The 15,213-nt window shown below is 42.7% G+C and overlaps 1 protein-coding gene across 1 annotated transcript in view; it reads left to right on the top strand.

Moving 5' to 3' along the window:
- The window catches only part of Ak9 (adenylate kinase 9), a 110,426-nt gene that overhangs the window by 10,474 nt on the left and 84,739 nt on the right, over positions 1-15,213 (top strand). Inside the window, 4 exon segments of the mRNA XM_032888566.1 lie at positions 1,859-2,044; positions 10,045-10,173; positions 11,818-11,892; positions 14,309-14,407. Of these exon segments, the coding sequence (XP_032744457.1) occupies positions 1,859-2,044; positions 10,045-10,173; positions 11,818-11,892; positions 14,309-14,407 (489 nt within the window).

Consider the following 15,213-nt stretch of genomic DNA (forward strand, 5'->3'; position numbering starts at 1 on the left):
AGCAAAAGGCAGCCATGTCCTGACATTCACTCAAACGGGAATTCTTGAGCTAAGAATCAGAGACTGTGGGAGCAGCACCTGCTGTTAGGTTGCTGTCTTCCCGGGGATGCTCACGCTTCTAAACCTAGAGGACCCCTGTCTGAGGCACATGAGGGCCCCTTGCTAACTTAATGCTTGCCTCATACAAATATGTCTGTTTTAGTTTTGGGGTGTGTGTGTGTGTGTGTGTGTGTGTGTGTGTGTGTGTGTGTGTGTGTCAGCACACACCCTGTGGCAGAGGTTGTAGGAAACCGTTCTCAGATCCTTCCATCCCGCTGGAGAAGCGCCCGGATCACCAATGTGTACTTCTGTATCCGGCTCTAGAGGCTTCGAGCGATTGAACCCCGGTTATCCCATTTGCTCAGCAAGCGCTTTAAGCTGCAGAACAATTCCACACTCCCTCTTTCCAGATTTTTTTTTATCCCACAGAACATTCAGAAGAGCAGAGTTTACAGTCCCACGGGGTCACTAGCGTTCATAAAGCACACAGAGAGAGCTCAGGTGTGGATGAGAAGGCCATTGTCACCGGAGAGGGTGCCAGCATCAGTTGAAATGTCAGGTTCCCTTCAGCCAGCTTGAGAGCAGAGTAAACCCGTGCACATGCATGCACACACACACCCCCACACACGTACACACCCACACACGAGAGCATGTTGAGAGACGGATGCTACTCATACACTTTGGTTTGCACGTTGGTTCCCACATGGAATAAGCTCTCCATTTGCAGAAGTTGAAGGCTTGATAACATGAGATATTAGGCCCCATTTCTAACTTCATGAAATATTATATGTATATAATTATATTATAATTATATTAATTATATTATCATTATATTACAATACATTGTGTTATAATTATATTGATATAATATAATTATATATTATATTTATAAATATGACAAGTATTTATGAATATTTCGGTAGGAGATTATTAATTTCTCCTTCATTTCCCTTCCTTCTTGGCCTCTCTAAGCTAAAGTAATAAAATCTCCCTGAAGCTCTGTAGGTTAAACTGGTTTTCTGTTCTATTTTTTATTCCCTCCACTGTTCTGCTGGCCCTCTTCCTCCTACTTAAGTTGTCTAATAATCTCATATGCATTAATTTTGGACAAATAAAACTGTTGACCTGGCAGGCAAATCCTGTACTGAAATTTGCCATGCACTGGACTTTGATACAAAATACCATCACAGTATTGATTTGCTCGAATTTAAAGGAAAAAAATAAATTTATCTAGTGGATAAGATGAAACAGGAAGTAAAAACTTATTCAAAAAGTTTAAAATCAGGCAAAGTTGAAGTTTATGCAAAGTTGAAGTTTATACAAAGAGTGAAGCCCAAAGTGCCAGAGAAATGATGTTTAGAAAAGAGAACGCCTGGAGAGGTGGCTGAGTGGTTAAGAGCAGCTGCTGTTGTTCTAGAGGACCCAGGTTCAATTCCCAGCACTCACATGATGGCTCACAACCTCTATAACTCTGTTACAGGAATCTGATGCCCTCTCTGGCCTTCATGGGCAACCAGGCACATACGTGGAGCACAGACATATATGTAGGCAAACCACCCATACACACAACAAATAATAATGAGTAATTTTTAAAAATAAAGAGAGAGAAAAAGGAAAGTTACACTTTTTTCTGAGCAATTCAGAAAAATGGACAGATTTACAGAGCTCTGTGCGTGAGGTTGGAGTAGAGCGGGATTCAGAGAGGAGAAGCCCAGTACCTCATTAAATGACTATTCTGCCTGTCTCCCTAGCGTGGTCTCACACGAGCCTGCCTTCCTAGGAAATGAAATGTTTTAAATTATTTAATAATGTTTCCTAGTGCAGTGACTACGACTTATGCCAAAGAATTTCGGGGCAACGGCAGCACAGTACCACAGGCTACATATACACCAGAGAACAGTGGGACCCAGAAATCATTGAGAGCCGCAGGAAAAAGAAGAAGGAAGTCCTCAAGGAAGGAAAAGCCGAAGAGGAGGAAGAGGAAGAACAAGAAGAAGAGGAGGAGGTAATGGTTCAGTGTGACCATCGCCACATGACACCTTTAAACTCTAATTGCGTGACCGCAAAGAAAGCAGGTGATGGAGAAAATTTAGGTTCTTTACAGTGTTTGTGATCTGGAGGAAATAGCAGAAGGTAACTGTGTTCTCAGAACTATTGGAGTTTTTAAAATATGTTAGTTACAGCCAGTGTAATTAATTACAAAGAGCAATGGGATTGGTCTTGACCTTTTCACATGCACACACAATGTTCTTTGGCCACACCCACCCACGTGCCCTCACCACCCTCCCACTGGTCCTCTTTCCCTCCACACAGTCACCCTAATATTTCAGGGCTGATGGTTATTTTTTTTTCTTTTTTTCGGAGCTGGGGACCGAGCCCAGGGCCTTGCGCTTGCTAGGCAAGCGCTCTACCACTGAGCTGAATCCCCAACCCCATGATTGTTATTTTTAATCCAGATTCCACATAGGAAAGAAAACGTGCCAAGTCTTCCTTCCCAAGCATAGCTTATTTCACTTAGCATGATGACAAGCTCTGGATTTCCTTGCAAATGACATAACTTCATCCTTTATGGCAGGAAAACATTGCATATGTATGTATACCACACACACACACATGCAGCACACTCAGACACACACACACACATGCAGCACACTCAGACACACACTCAGACACACGCACACACATGCAGCACACTCAGACACACACACACACACATACACACACTCAGACACATGCAGACACACATGCAGACACACAAACACACACGCAGAGACACACATGCAGACACACACACATGCAGACACATACACTCAGACACACACATACACACACACACGTGTGCACACACACATGCAGACACACTCAGACACACACTCAGACACACATGCAGATACACACAGACACACACACATACAGATACACACAGACACACACACACGCAGATACACATCCAGACACACACATGCAGATGCACACACACATAGACACACACACATATACGCAGACACACATGTACACACACTCAGACACACACATACACACACTCAGACACACACACATACACACACACACACACACACAATGTTTTGTTTTTCTGTTATTAACAGATGACCGTGTAGGCTAAACCCATAACTTGGCTACTGTGAGTAGTGCTGAGCACTGGTAACTGTAATGGTAATGGTAACTCTGCTGGACTGCAGGAAGCGCTTGCACGCTGCCTTGGACTCCTTTACCAGTTTACCGGTGGCTTAGCTGGACCGTGCGGGAATTTACATTCTAGCTCCCCGAGGAGGAACCGAGGTGGAACCGAGGAATGTCGATATTGTTCTCTTCATCGACTAGACTAATTTACATTTCCACCAGGCGGAGGTTCCTTTGCGCCTGCATCCCGCCAGCAGTTTGGTTGTCTTTTATCTCGGTGGGATTTTACTTCCCATCCCCGCAATGATACACATTTTTATGTATTTCCCCTTTTGTTAAACATAGACTCTTTTCTCATACAATATAATCTGAATACAGCTTCCCCTCCCACTCCTCCCAGCTCCTCACCACCCTTCTTTCCCATCTGGGTCTACTACGTTTACATCTCTCACTAGAAAAGAACAAACTTCTAGGAGATAACAAAATAAATTATAATAAGCAGAAGCCACCATCACATCCAAGTGGTACAAGACAAGAAAACAGAAAAATAAAAAAATCCCCAAGGAGGCACAAGAATCAGAGAGCCACTTGCTTATACGTTCAAGAATCCCATAAAAGCATTCAACTGAAGACTGTTGTGTATACACAGAGGACCTGGTTGCAGGCCCGTGTAAGCCCTGTGACTGCTGGGTCAGTTCCTCTGAGTTCACATGAGCTTTGCTCAGAAGCTTTAGAGGACCATGCTCTCCTGCTGTCCTCTGACCCTGCTGTCTGTTACCCCTGCTGCAGGGTTCCCTGAGTTCTGAGGGGAGGATTTGATAGAGACATCCCATTTAAAGCTGTGTTACAAGCTTCTCTCTGTGTCTCTGTCTCTCTCCCTCCCTCCCCTTCTCTCTCTCTGTATAATGCCTAGCCATGGGTCTCTATTTGTTCCCATCTGCTCCATGCAGAAGCCTCTCTGATGGTGACTGAATAAGACTCTCATCTATGAGTATAGCAGAATATCATTTGGGGTCGTTTTATTGTCATTTTTTAAGACCAGTACTATTTGGCTTTACCCTAGGCCTTTGGACTACCTAGACCCTGGTTCTTGATTACCCAAGCAGTGCCAGCCTTCCCACACAGATGGGTAGTGGGCCTTAAGTCAGATCGGATCTGTTGGTTACCCCCACGAGATCTGTGCTGCCCTAGCATGTTTAGGACAGATTGTGGATCAAAGATTTTACTGCTGGGTCATCGTTTATGTTTCTCTTTCGGCAGCCTCCTGAATACCTTTCCATGTCCCAGACACTAAAATGTGGGGATGAAGGTTCTGTGCAGGCACTGGCTGGACTGCTCCACGCTCAGTGAGCTCTGTGGGTGCTGTCTTCAGCGTGAAGTTTTTCTGTCAGTTTGTGGTGAACAACCTTGACAGCAGCCTGGGTTGTTTGAGGATTTCTATAAGACCCTGTGACAAACAGCTCAAATGGATGAAACTCAGCCTTGGTACTAGAAGCCATGTTTGGTGACAAGAGCTGGGAAGTAGGGTTCTGTCTCCCTCGTTCTTTGGAGACTCCATTAGGATCACCTTCATGTATTATAGGAAATTTCCACTGCACTGCTTCCGTACCAACCCTCAAACGCTCTTCAATTCTAGTTGTCTCTCTCCTCATTTCCCCAAATCCCATCTCCCCTCCCCCTTCCTATAGGCTCTTTCTGTTGCTCCCCACTGCCCCCATTCCATTCCACCCCCTTAAAATCTACCCCCCTCCCAGGGAGAGTCATGTGTCCTTCCTGCTCCCTTCCTCTATGCCTAACCTCTCTGGATCCACAGATCATAGCTTGGTTATCATTTATTTAATGGCTAATACACACATATAAGCAAATACATACCATGCTTATCTTTTAAGAACTGAGTATTGCTCTTTTGTATGAACACACCGCATTTTCTTTATTTATTCTACGGTTGAGGGACATCTAGCCCATTTCCAGTTTCTGGCTATTACGAACAGAGCAGCAATGAACACAGTTGAGCGAGTGTCTTTGTGGTGGAATGAAGTGTCCTCTGGGTATAGGCCCAAGAGTGGTATAGCTGCGTCTTGAGGCAAATTCATTGCCAGCGTTCTGGGGAAACAAAACACTGATCTCCCTACTGGCTGTACAAGTTCGCATTCCCACCAGCAATGGAGGAGGTGTTCAGCTTGCTCCTCCCCATCTCCAGGTTGAGCTGTTTGTTGTTGTGGGTTTTTTTTTTTCTATCTTAGTCATTCTGACAGGTATAAAATGGAATCTCAAATTAGTTTTGGTTGAATTTCCCTGATAGCTCAGAACATTGAACGTTTCTCTGCCATTTGAGATTCCTCTATTGATAATTCTCTGTTGTTGTAAAATTATAAAAAGTAAATCAGTCTTTTTACCTGCTCTAGGTCTAGCACCGTACTGCCCCAAGATATTTGATATATATATATATATATATCTCAGTCAGCAAAGCGTCTCGCCTGCTCTGCTCCACCCCATATCACACTGCCGATGGCCTCTCTCTGAGCCTGGCAGTCATCTCTCTACCTATCCAGTTCCCAAGGCAGGTTTCCATGCCAGAAATACACATCCCAACTCCGTGGCGTCCCACACACTCTCCCAAATTCAATTCTCCACACGAAAAACCACACAACACAATAACCTCTGATCCAATTGATAAGATATAATTGCCCACCTAAACATACAAAGCCCAGTACACACCCATCCCTTAAGAACATTGATAACAACCTGTAAAGGTACAGCGTGGAATCTTAACATCAGCATCCATGTTGTCCCAGGCTATTCTGCAGTCTCCTCCCCTCTTCCGTTCCCATCTCCTCTTTCTTTCAAACTTTTCTCCCGCCCATTCTTCCTTCTCGTCCAACGACAGGCCTCCTTCTATCTTGTGCCTGCCTCACCTGTGACATCATCCCACAATTCTGTACCCCAGTTTAAAATTGGATTATTTGGTTCTTGATATCAAATTCCTTGAGTTCTTTGTATATTTTGGATATTAGTCCTCTATTGGATTTGGAGTTGGTAAAAATCTTTTCCCATTCTGTAGGCTGCCACTTTGTCCAACTGATGGTGTCCTGTGCCTTACAGAAACCTTTCAGTTTCTTGAGGTTCAATTTATTAATTGTAGATCTTAGTGCCTGCTCTGTCAGTGCTCTCTTGAGAAAGTCATCTCCCATGACAAAGCATTCAAGTTTATTCATCACTTACTCTTCTGTTGGGTTCAGTGTACCTGGTTTTATGCTGAGGTCTTTGATCTACTTGGGTTTGAGTTTTATTCAGGGTGCTAAACATGAATCTATTTGCATTCTTCTACAAGCAGACATCCAGTTTGACCAGCACCATTTGCTGTTCCAATATGTATTTCTGACTTCTTTATAAAAACTCAAGTGTCCATAGGTACATGGACTTACATCTTAGTCTTCAATTCGTTGATGAATGTGTCTCTTTTTATGCCAGTACCATGCTGTTTTTACTATTATAGCTTTGTAGTATAACTTGAGATCAGAAATGGTGAGATCTCCTTCAGTTGCCTTATCGTTCAGGATTGTTTTTAACTATCCTGGTTTTTGTTTCGGGGTGTGCGTGTGCATGTGCGTGTGCATGTGCATGTGCATGTGTGTGCTTGTATGTTTCCATATGAAGTTGTCCTTTTAAGATCTGTGAAGAACTATGTTGAAATTTTGATGGAGACTGTATTCAATCTGTAGATTGCTTTTGATAGGGTGGTCATCTTTACTATGTTAATCTTACCAATGCACAAGCATGGGAGATCTTTCTATCATCTGATGTCTTCTACAATTTCTTTCTTGAAAGATTTGGAACTTTTATCATGCAAGTTTTTAAATTTCCTTGGGTAAGATGACCTTAAACTATTCTATATTATTTAAGGCTATTATTTCCCGATTTCTTTTTCAGTCTGTCATTTATATATAGGAAAGCTAATGATATTTTGGGTGAATTTTGTATCCAGATGCTTTCCTGAAAGTGTTTATCAACTGTATGAGATCCCTGGTGGAATTTTTAGGGTCACTTATGCATACTATCATATCATCTTCAAATAAAGATTCTCTGACGTTTTCCTTCCCAGTTTGTATTCCCCCGATCTCCTTCAGCCTTCTTGCTCTAGATAAGACTTCAAGTTTTGTATTGAATAGATATGGAGAGAGCAGATAACTTTGTCTCGTTTCTCATTTTAGTGGAATTCCTTTGAATTTCTCTCCATTTAAGTTGAAACTGTGAGTTTGCCGTAAACAATCTTCATTATGTTGAGGCCCTTGTTTTCCTAATCTCTCCAGGACTTCATCGTGAAGAGGAGCTGGGTTTGTCAAAGGCCTTTCTGCATCTGATGGGATGGTCATGTGGTTTGTTTTCTCTCTCTGTTTGTTTATAGTGTATTACTTTTGTTGATTTTCTTTATTCTGAGCTATCCATACAGCTATAGGATGAAGCCTACCTACTTGTGTTAGGGTTCAATAATTACTAAAGAATGATACCTCAGACTCGAATTGTATGCAAAGGCAAAGAATGTTTATTCAGCTAAATTTCCTGTATGTAGGGGTAACCCCATCAGGAAATGGAAACCTCTGGTGGACTGGCAGGCCCAGCTTTTATTGTCAATTAGGGGAATTCGAGGAAGGGGTCCACATGCCCTTTTACCTTGATTGGTTAGCTCTCTCTCTAGGGGTCTGACTGACTCTACAATTGGCTAGGCTCTAGCAACTTCCCAGGGGGTTGCTTGCTCATTCTAACTACCTGTTCTCAGGTCTGTCGACACGGTGTCCTCGGATTGGCTGCCCACAGCTGTGGTTAGCTAACCACAGGTTCCAGGTTCTCATTTCTGGGAAACAGAAACTTAAGCCTTGTCTCCCAAACTGTTAGTTTGCAGCCTGGTGTGGGATCAGCCTGGCTCTCTTAGTCCCTTCCCTTGATCATGGTGAATGATATTTTTGATGTGTTCTCGGTTTCAGTTTGCAAATATTTTATTGTGTATTTTTGCATCTATGTTCACAAGGGAAATTGGTCTGTAATTCTCTTTCGATTCAACTTGTTGACTCTTTGTGTTGTTTCTGTATCAGGGTAACTGTGGCCTTATAAAATGAATTGGGCAATGTCCCTTGTGTTTCTGTTTTGTGAAATAGTTTGAGGAGTATTGGCATTAACTCTTCTTTGAAAGTCTGGTAGAATTCTGTGGTAAAACCATCTGGCCTTGACCTTTTTTTGGCTAGGAGATTTTAAACGACTGCTTCTATTTCACTAGGAGTTCTAGATTTGTTTAAATTGTTTACCTGATCTTCATTTAACTTTAGTAAGTGATAGCTATAAAGAAAATTATCCATTTCTTTTAGATTTTCCAATTTGGGGGAGTACAGGGTTTTAAAGTATCTCCTTGTGATTCTCTAGGTTTCCTCATTGTCTGTTGTTATGTCCCCTTTTTCATTTCTAATTTTATTAATTTGTGTATTCTCTTTCCACTTATAGTTAGTTTGGATAAGGGTTTATATTGTTGATATTCTTAAAGAACCATCTCTCTGTTTTATTGATTATTTGTATTGCTCTCTGTTTCTATTTCATTGATTTAGCCTCAGTTTGATTATGTCCAGCCTTGTTCCACAACCTCCAGGTGTACTGTTAAGTTGCTAGGATGAGATCTCTTCAGTTTTGTTCTTGTGTTTATTTTGTTGTAAGCTTTCCATTGTTTCTGTTGCCATTGATGTCAGCTTTACTCTGTAGCGGTCTGATAAGATACAGGGAGTTATTTAAATTTCTTTGTATCTAGTGAGCCTTGCTTTGTGTCTGAGTATGTGGTGAGTTTTTGAGAAAGTTCCATAAGGATATATATTGCGTAAATGTCTGTGAGGTTCATTTGGCTTATGTTGTCTGTTAGCGCTAGCATTCCTTTCTTTAGTTTTTGTCTAGGACACCTGTCTATTGGTGAGAGTTGGGTCATGAAGTCTCCCATGTCAGTGCATGAAATGTCTGTTACCAGAAGTATTGTACAGGTTCACCCCATCCTCACCAAAGTTCTGATGGCCAGAATTCTAACACAAACATGGGAATGAAATCCCAAGACTCGTGGAAGACAGTGGTACCGGGAACCTGGTTTCAAATGATACGGCAAAGCCATCAAAGTGGCAGGATCACGGATCATCCAAGTAGGTCAGTGGCACAGAGGACCAAGAAATCAACCCACAGAGCTACACCCATGTGATTCTCTGTAACACTGCTGTGAACATGCTGGAAAGCCATTCCGTTCAGTGAACAGTGCTGGGGAGATGAGTGTGCACAGGTACAGGAACAAAGCTAGACCCCTGCCCTTCACTCCACACAGGCATAACTCAGAATGAGTCAGAGACCTTAATGGAAGACCCAAAACTTTGAAACTACTAGAACAGGGGCTCTCCACCTTCTGAATGCTGTGACCCTCTAATACAGTTCTTCATGTCGTGGTGACTTCAACCATATAATTTCTTCATTTGCTTCTTACAACTGTAGTTTTCTTCTGTCGTGAATCATTCTGTACATACCTGGGATGCAGGGAATCTGATTCCTGACCTGCATGAGGGTATGGTCCACAAGCTGGGGCACTCGGAGACTCCAATTTCAAAGGAAATGAAGCCCTCTGCCATCCAGCTTATAGAGAACAACCGTAACAAATTAGCAAGTTCTCAGGTCAATCTAAAGTCATTTCTAATGAAGATTCTGGGTAGGCTCCATCTCTGATGGGCCTCAGTCTCCACTCTGCCTCACTGATTCTCACTAAAGGTGGTGTTCTGGGACACCCCTCATTAATTAAGTAACCGGTTTCCAAGAGTTAAGTTCTGACTCTCCCTTCTGTGTTTCCCCACTTAGGCGTTTCTGGCTGAAATGCAGATGGTGACCGAAACTCTTCAATACCTTGTCCAGAGGCCTGAAGATTATCTGGAGAACATTGAAGTCACCGTGAAGCTTTACAAGGAGCTTCTCCTCAATGCTTTAGAGGTGAGAAGGAGACATCGCTGAACTGGCAGCGTTGACATCTGGGCTCTGCCTGGGGTTAAATGGTTTTCGAGCGTCTTCGATGAAAATCCTCAGAAAAAGCTTTTGTTTCTAAAGGTGTGCTTAGTGTGTGCTTATTGTACACGTGTGCATGTTTGTGTATGTGTGTGTGTGCGTGTTACACATTCATGTGCACCGCGTGTATTCAGAAGCCTTTGGAGGCCAGTAGAGGGTACAGGATCCCTGGACAGAAGCTACAGCCATTGTGAGCCACCTTGTGGGTGCTAGGAATTGAACTCGGATCCTTTGCAAAAGCAGTAGTGCTTTAACCACAGAGCCATCCGTCCATCCTGCCCGCCAAGTCTCTTTCTCACAACCATGTTATTCTCCTCCTTCAAAGCCCCTCCATGCCGCTCAGGATAAGGTAAACATAATTTTCAAAAGTCGCCAGGCTGTTTATGGAGATGGGAATATGACCACGGGCCCGCCAGCAAGATGAAAAGTGAAAACAGATGCTGTCTTTATTCAATTCAGTCTGTCAGACTATGAAAGCTAAAACAGGCAGTAACCTGAGGAGAGGATGCCCAGCCTCTGCATTGCTTGTGAGACTTCTGAACTATACATTATACCTGCTGACATCCAACCCTGCTTTTGGAAGGAGCCTGTTCATTTTCAGCCTATTTATTATCAGTGTCTAAGGATACGGTCAGAGATGCCCTGCGTGCAACACGTCTGTCAACAATGAGCATGGGGGATAACGAACAGGAGGGTGGAAAGCGTGTTTGCCTGAATTCCCTCAGTGGCTGCCGTCAGTCCAGTCACATTGGAAATTATTGAAGAAAAACGTTTAGCTTTAAGGATAAGTAAAACGACTTTAAAACAACTAATAAGATACTAATTAGTATAATCTACTAATAGCAAAGGGTTGTTAAATAGCTGTTGTAGCCACAGCATGTGATCCCACACAACTGTGAGGATGGGATGTTCTCATAATCTTGGAAAGAGATGGGGAAATATTGACTATAACGTTTAGCGGGCAAGTAGGCGCTGGAGTTTCTTTGCTATCAAATATGCAACAGCATTTCTTTCGCAGCACACAAAATGGGTGGGGAACAGTGGTAAAGCCCTTTCAGTGAACGGACTAAAGATGTTTTACTTTGTATTCTTCTGTTCCGTACATTTTCTATAAAGTGGTATGCCCTAAAGTAATAGAAGGGGCAGCACGAAGCTTCATGCTACTGTTATGAAGAAAGTACACGATTTAAATTTCAATCAGCTTCTTCCGTGCTTTCAAAACCAAGCAGCAAAGTCGTGTGCTGCAAAATGTCCCCAAAACCTTCTCTATCGGGAAGAACATCGGGAAGAACTTTTAAACTTTAGAATAGCGGAAAACATGAGGGAAAAAATATAGGGGCAGGAGCATGGGTGGGTGGGGGCGTGGCCATAGCTCAGCGACCAAGCCCACCACTGCACCTCGAGCACATGGCCCTGGTAGGCAGGCTAGCTCTGCCTGTGCGAAGATCTGTTGTACACAGCAAATGACCACACTGTACCCTGCATATGATGCACGAATTAGCTCTTAAGACTTCCTCACAGTGCATTAAGAGTCTCCCCTCGTATTCAGCTTGCCTTTTGATTTTTCTCCAGGAGGTAATGGCTGAGCATAACCCGCAGTATCTCATCGAGCTGGATGGGAATAAGCCACCGGAGGAGCTCTTCCTGGTGAGTGTAGTGTGCGGCACATGCCTCGCGGTTGAGAAATTCTGAAACGTTTCCGGCTTGGGCTCGTTTTATGAGGGGTTCTGTTTCTAGGGTATTACCGTGAACTTTTGTTTCAACACTTTAAACTTCCGTGTTGCGTTTGTTCATCTGCTCATGTTGAAGGCAAAACAACAGTTGAATTTAAAACTTCTCTAAGGCTACAGTGCCTCCAAGAAAAGTAAAAGCAAATGGCACGCGACAGGATGCTGACATCCAGTCAGTGAGGGCGTGGATGCTGGCATCCACAGTCATTGAGGGTGTGCAACTTACAACCGGAACAGATGCTACTTTACCCACTACAATGGCCGAAGCTTTTTGTTGGGAATAAAATTCTAGGTCTAATGCCTAGTGCCACATATTAATTAATAACACAAACACAATAACTATTTTTTAAATCTCATACACATCTAGCATAATATTGATTATGGGAAAGAAGCTGATGAATCCATCAGTCCCTCCCCTTATATAAGCATGCAATCTAGTAGGAAAATAAGTTCACAAACGGCAGTTTGCATTACAGTCACAAGCGTAAGGTAGTTCAGGGGCTTGTGCTAGAAGGAGAGCGCCTGATGCTCATCTGGGTGGATTCCACTCAAGGAGGAGTAAGAATTAGACCCTGAAGGCTTGGTGGAGGAGGGGATGGGACACATTCTCTGCTGAGGGAAGAGTCTATACAAATGCCCATGGATCAGAAAGAACAGGAACCAACCTTAGGGCTGAGACCAGGATAAGGTAGGAAGTGTGGGGTAGTCCCAGAGTTCTATAGAACCAGTTCTATAGAACGCTGTCAGTGGAAGAGTTCAGATCTCATCATGAGGGAACGGGCAACCAGTGAAAGGTTTAAAACCAGGAACAAAAGAAAATCTACCCAGCTCGACACATGAGGAAAAAGAAAAGGAGACACAAACTGGTGGTAAGTTGACTACCTGTGGTTCTCACGGTCAATCCAGCAGAAAATGGTGGCCTAACCTACCCTGGTAATGAGCAGAATTGTGCAAAAGAGGTAGTGTGAGGACTGCTTCAGGAGGTGTGCCTGGTGGGACCGACCTGGTCAGCAACTTAGCAAGGGGACGAAGGGGAAGAGTGAAGACAATGTCTGATCACAGGTAGCACCATGATCAGGATACCTAAGTGGTGGGGCCAGACCAGGGACAAATAAGACCTCACGTGGGACAAGTGCCTACAAGGCTACAAAGCTCTCTCTCCTCTTTGCCAAAGCCAGTGGTCATGTTCAGTCCTCTTCTAATTAGATCTAACAGCGACATCTGCCACAGCTGTTCTCTGTGGTTCTCATACCAGTGTGACGTCAGCGGGAGAGAGAGCACAGCTATGCACTGCAGTGTGAAATCAGAGGGACAGAGAGAGAGAGAGAGAGAGAGAGAGAGAGAGAGAGAGAGAGAGAAACAGCCATGCACTGCAGTGCGACATCAGAGAGAGCATATAGCCAAGCATATACAAGCCACCAAGGAACACCAGCAAACTGGAACTGGGGCCCACTTATTCCAGTGCTTGCCTAGCAGCATGAAACTGCAGGTCTCATCTCCTATACAGTGCACTGTGTGGTGCCATATGCCTGCAATCCCAGCACTGAGGAAGGAGAGACAGGCAGCCCTCAATGCAAAATCACCCTCAACCACAGAACAAGTTCAAGGATAGCCTGACATGCATGAAACTTGGCCTCAAAAAACCAACATTTTTCATATATATTTATATAATATATACCACATACATTTAAATATATGTAATACATTTTATATTATGTAATATATTTTATAAACACATATTATGTAATATATAATAAAATAAATACATATATTTAAATAATATATGTTTATACAATATATATCATCTAATAGGTAATATAAAATTATATATAATATGTGTAACATCATATATAAGTATCTTATATTTGAATTTACTTATACATATTAAGTAGTTTAATATTATGTATATCTATATCTATATATTATAAATATGCTATATTTATAATATATTACATAAATATCATATTTATATATCTTAAATTTATATATTATATTTATGATATATGGATTTATAAATGTATATTATGTGTTTTACATATTTCTATATTATCTGCAATATATTGCTATGTATGTATATGCATACATATAAATATGCATACATATAAATATGCATATAGATAGATAGATAGATAGATAGATAGATAGATAGATAGATAGATAGATAGATAGATATGTAAAGGAAACACCAAAGATCTCGGCGATGCATAGAAGCCGGGGAAGACTGAGAGTAGATTCCACACAGAATCTTGGAAGAAGCATGAGCCCACGACTTTTTCATAACATTTGCCATGCTCAAGTGCCAACGAGAGCAAACGTTCTTTCCTCACACTCAGACGGTCATAGAGCGGCTGAAGTACTTGAACGTGCGGCGGGCGGCCATCATAACCAAGCTTCAGGGCACAGAAGAGGAGATGACGGACATAATCGACACTGTAAGTTCAACCAACCGGCCTGAACGCATACTGCTCCACCTTACCGTGTCCCAGCATCTCCTAAGGTCCAAGGGATAGCGCTCTCTCCATAAAGATATCCCTTCGGGGAGTGAAGGGGTGGCCCAGTGGCTAAGAGCACTGGCTGCCCTTCCAAAGGTCCTGAGGTCATGAGTTCGATTCCCAGCAGCTACATGGTGACTCTTAACCATCTGTAATGGGATCTGGTGCCCTCTTTTGGCATGCAAGTATGCATGCAGATAGAGAAGTCATGTGATATATGTATATATATACATGTATATGTATATATATATATATAATTTTAAAAAGACATCTAGGAAGAAGCTACAGTCTGAGCACAATATTATTTGTGATATTAACTCCAGTAAAAGAGATGTCTGAATAAGAGACACAAGCACTGTTAGTTTGAGGGTTTGATGTACCTGGGGAAGACTAACTTAGCCTATGTGCATAGAAAATTTGATATAGTGGAATTGTAAGTAGATCCCAAAATTCAAATAGGCCAATAGTCGCAGAAGTCGTTTTGATATGCGGCACGACAAAGCCCAGAGGTCACGGCAGGTCAGTGCAGGTGGACTCGGGTACAGCAGAAGAAGGGAGGTGGGCACAGAGTCTGGGGAAGCAGTTATGGGAGCTTTTGCCCTGCTTTGCTTTGATGCCATGAGTTGTGAATGTGTTCATCAGAATGGCTCATCTCCGTGGTCCAAAATGATGGCCAATTAATTCTGAGAGCCTTGTGGGAATGGAGAGATAGCTCAGTTGTTTCGAGTGCAAACTACTCCAGATAG

The sequence above is a fragment of the Rattus rattus genome, chromosome 18 (genome assembly GCF_011064425.1).
Source record: "Rattus rattus isolate New Zealand chromosome 18, Rrattus_CSIRO_v1, whole genome shotgun sequence".
NCBI classification, from domain to species: Eukaryota; Metazoa; Chordata; class Mammalia; order Rodentia; family Muridae; genus Rattus; species Rattus rattus.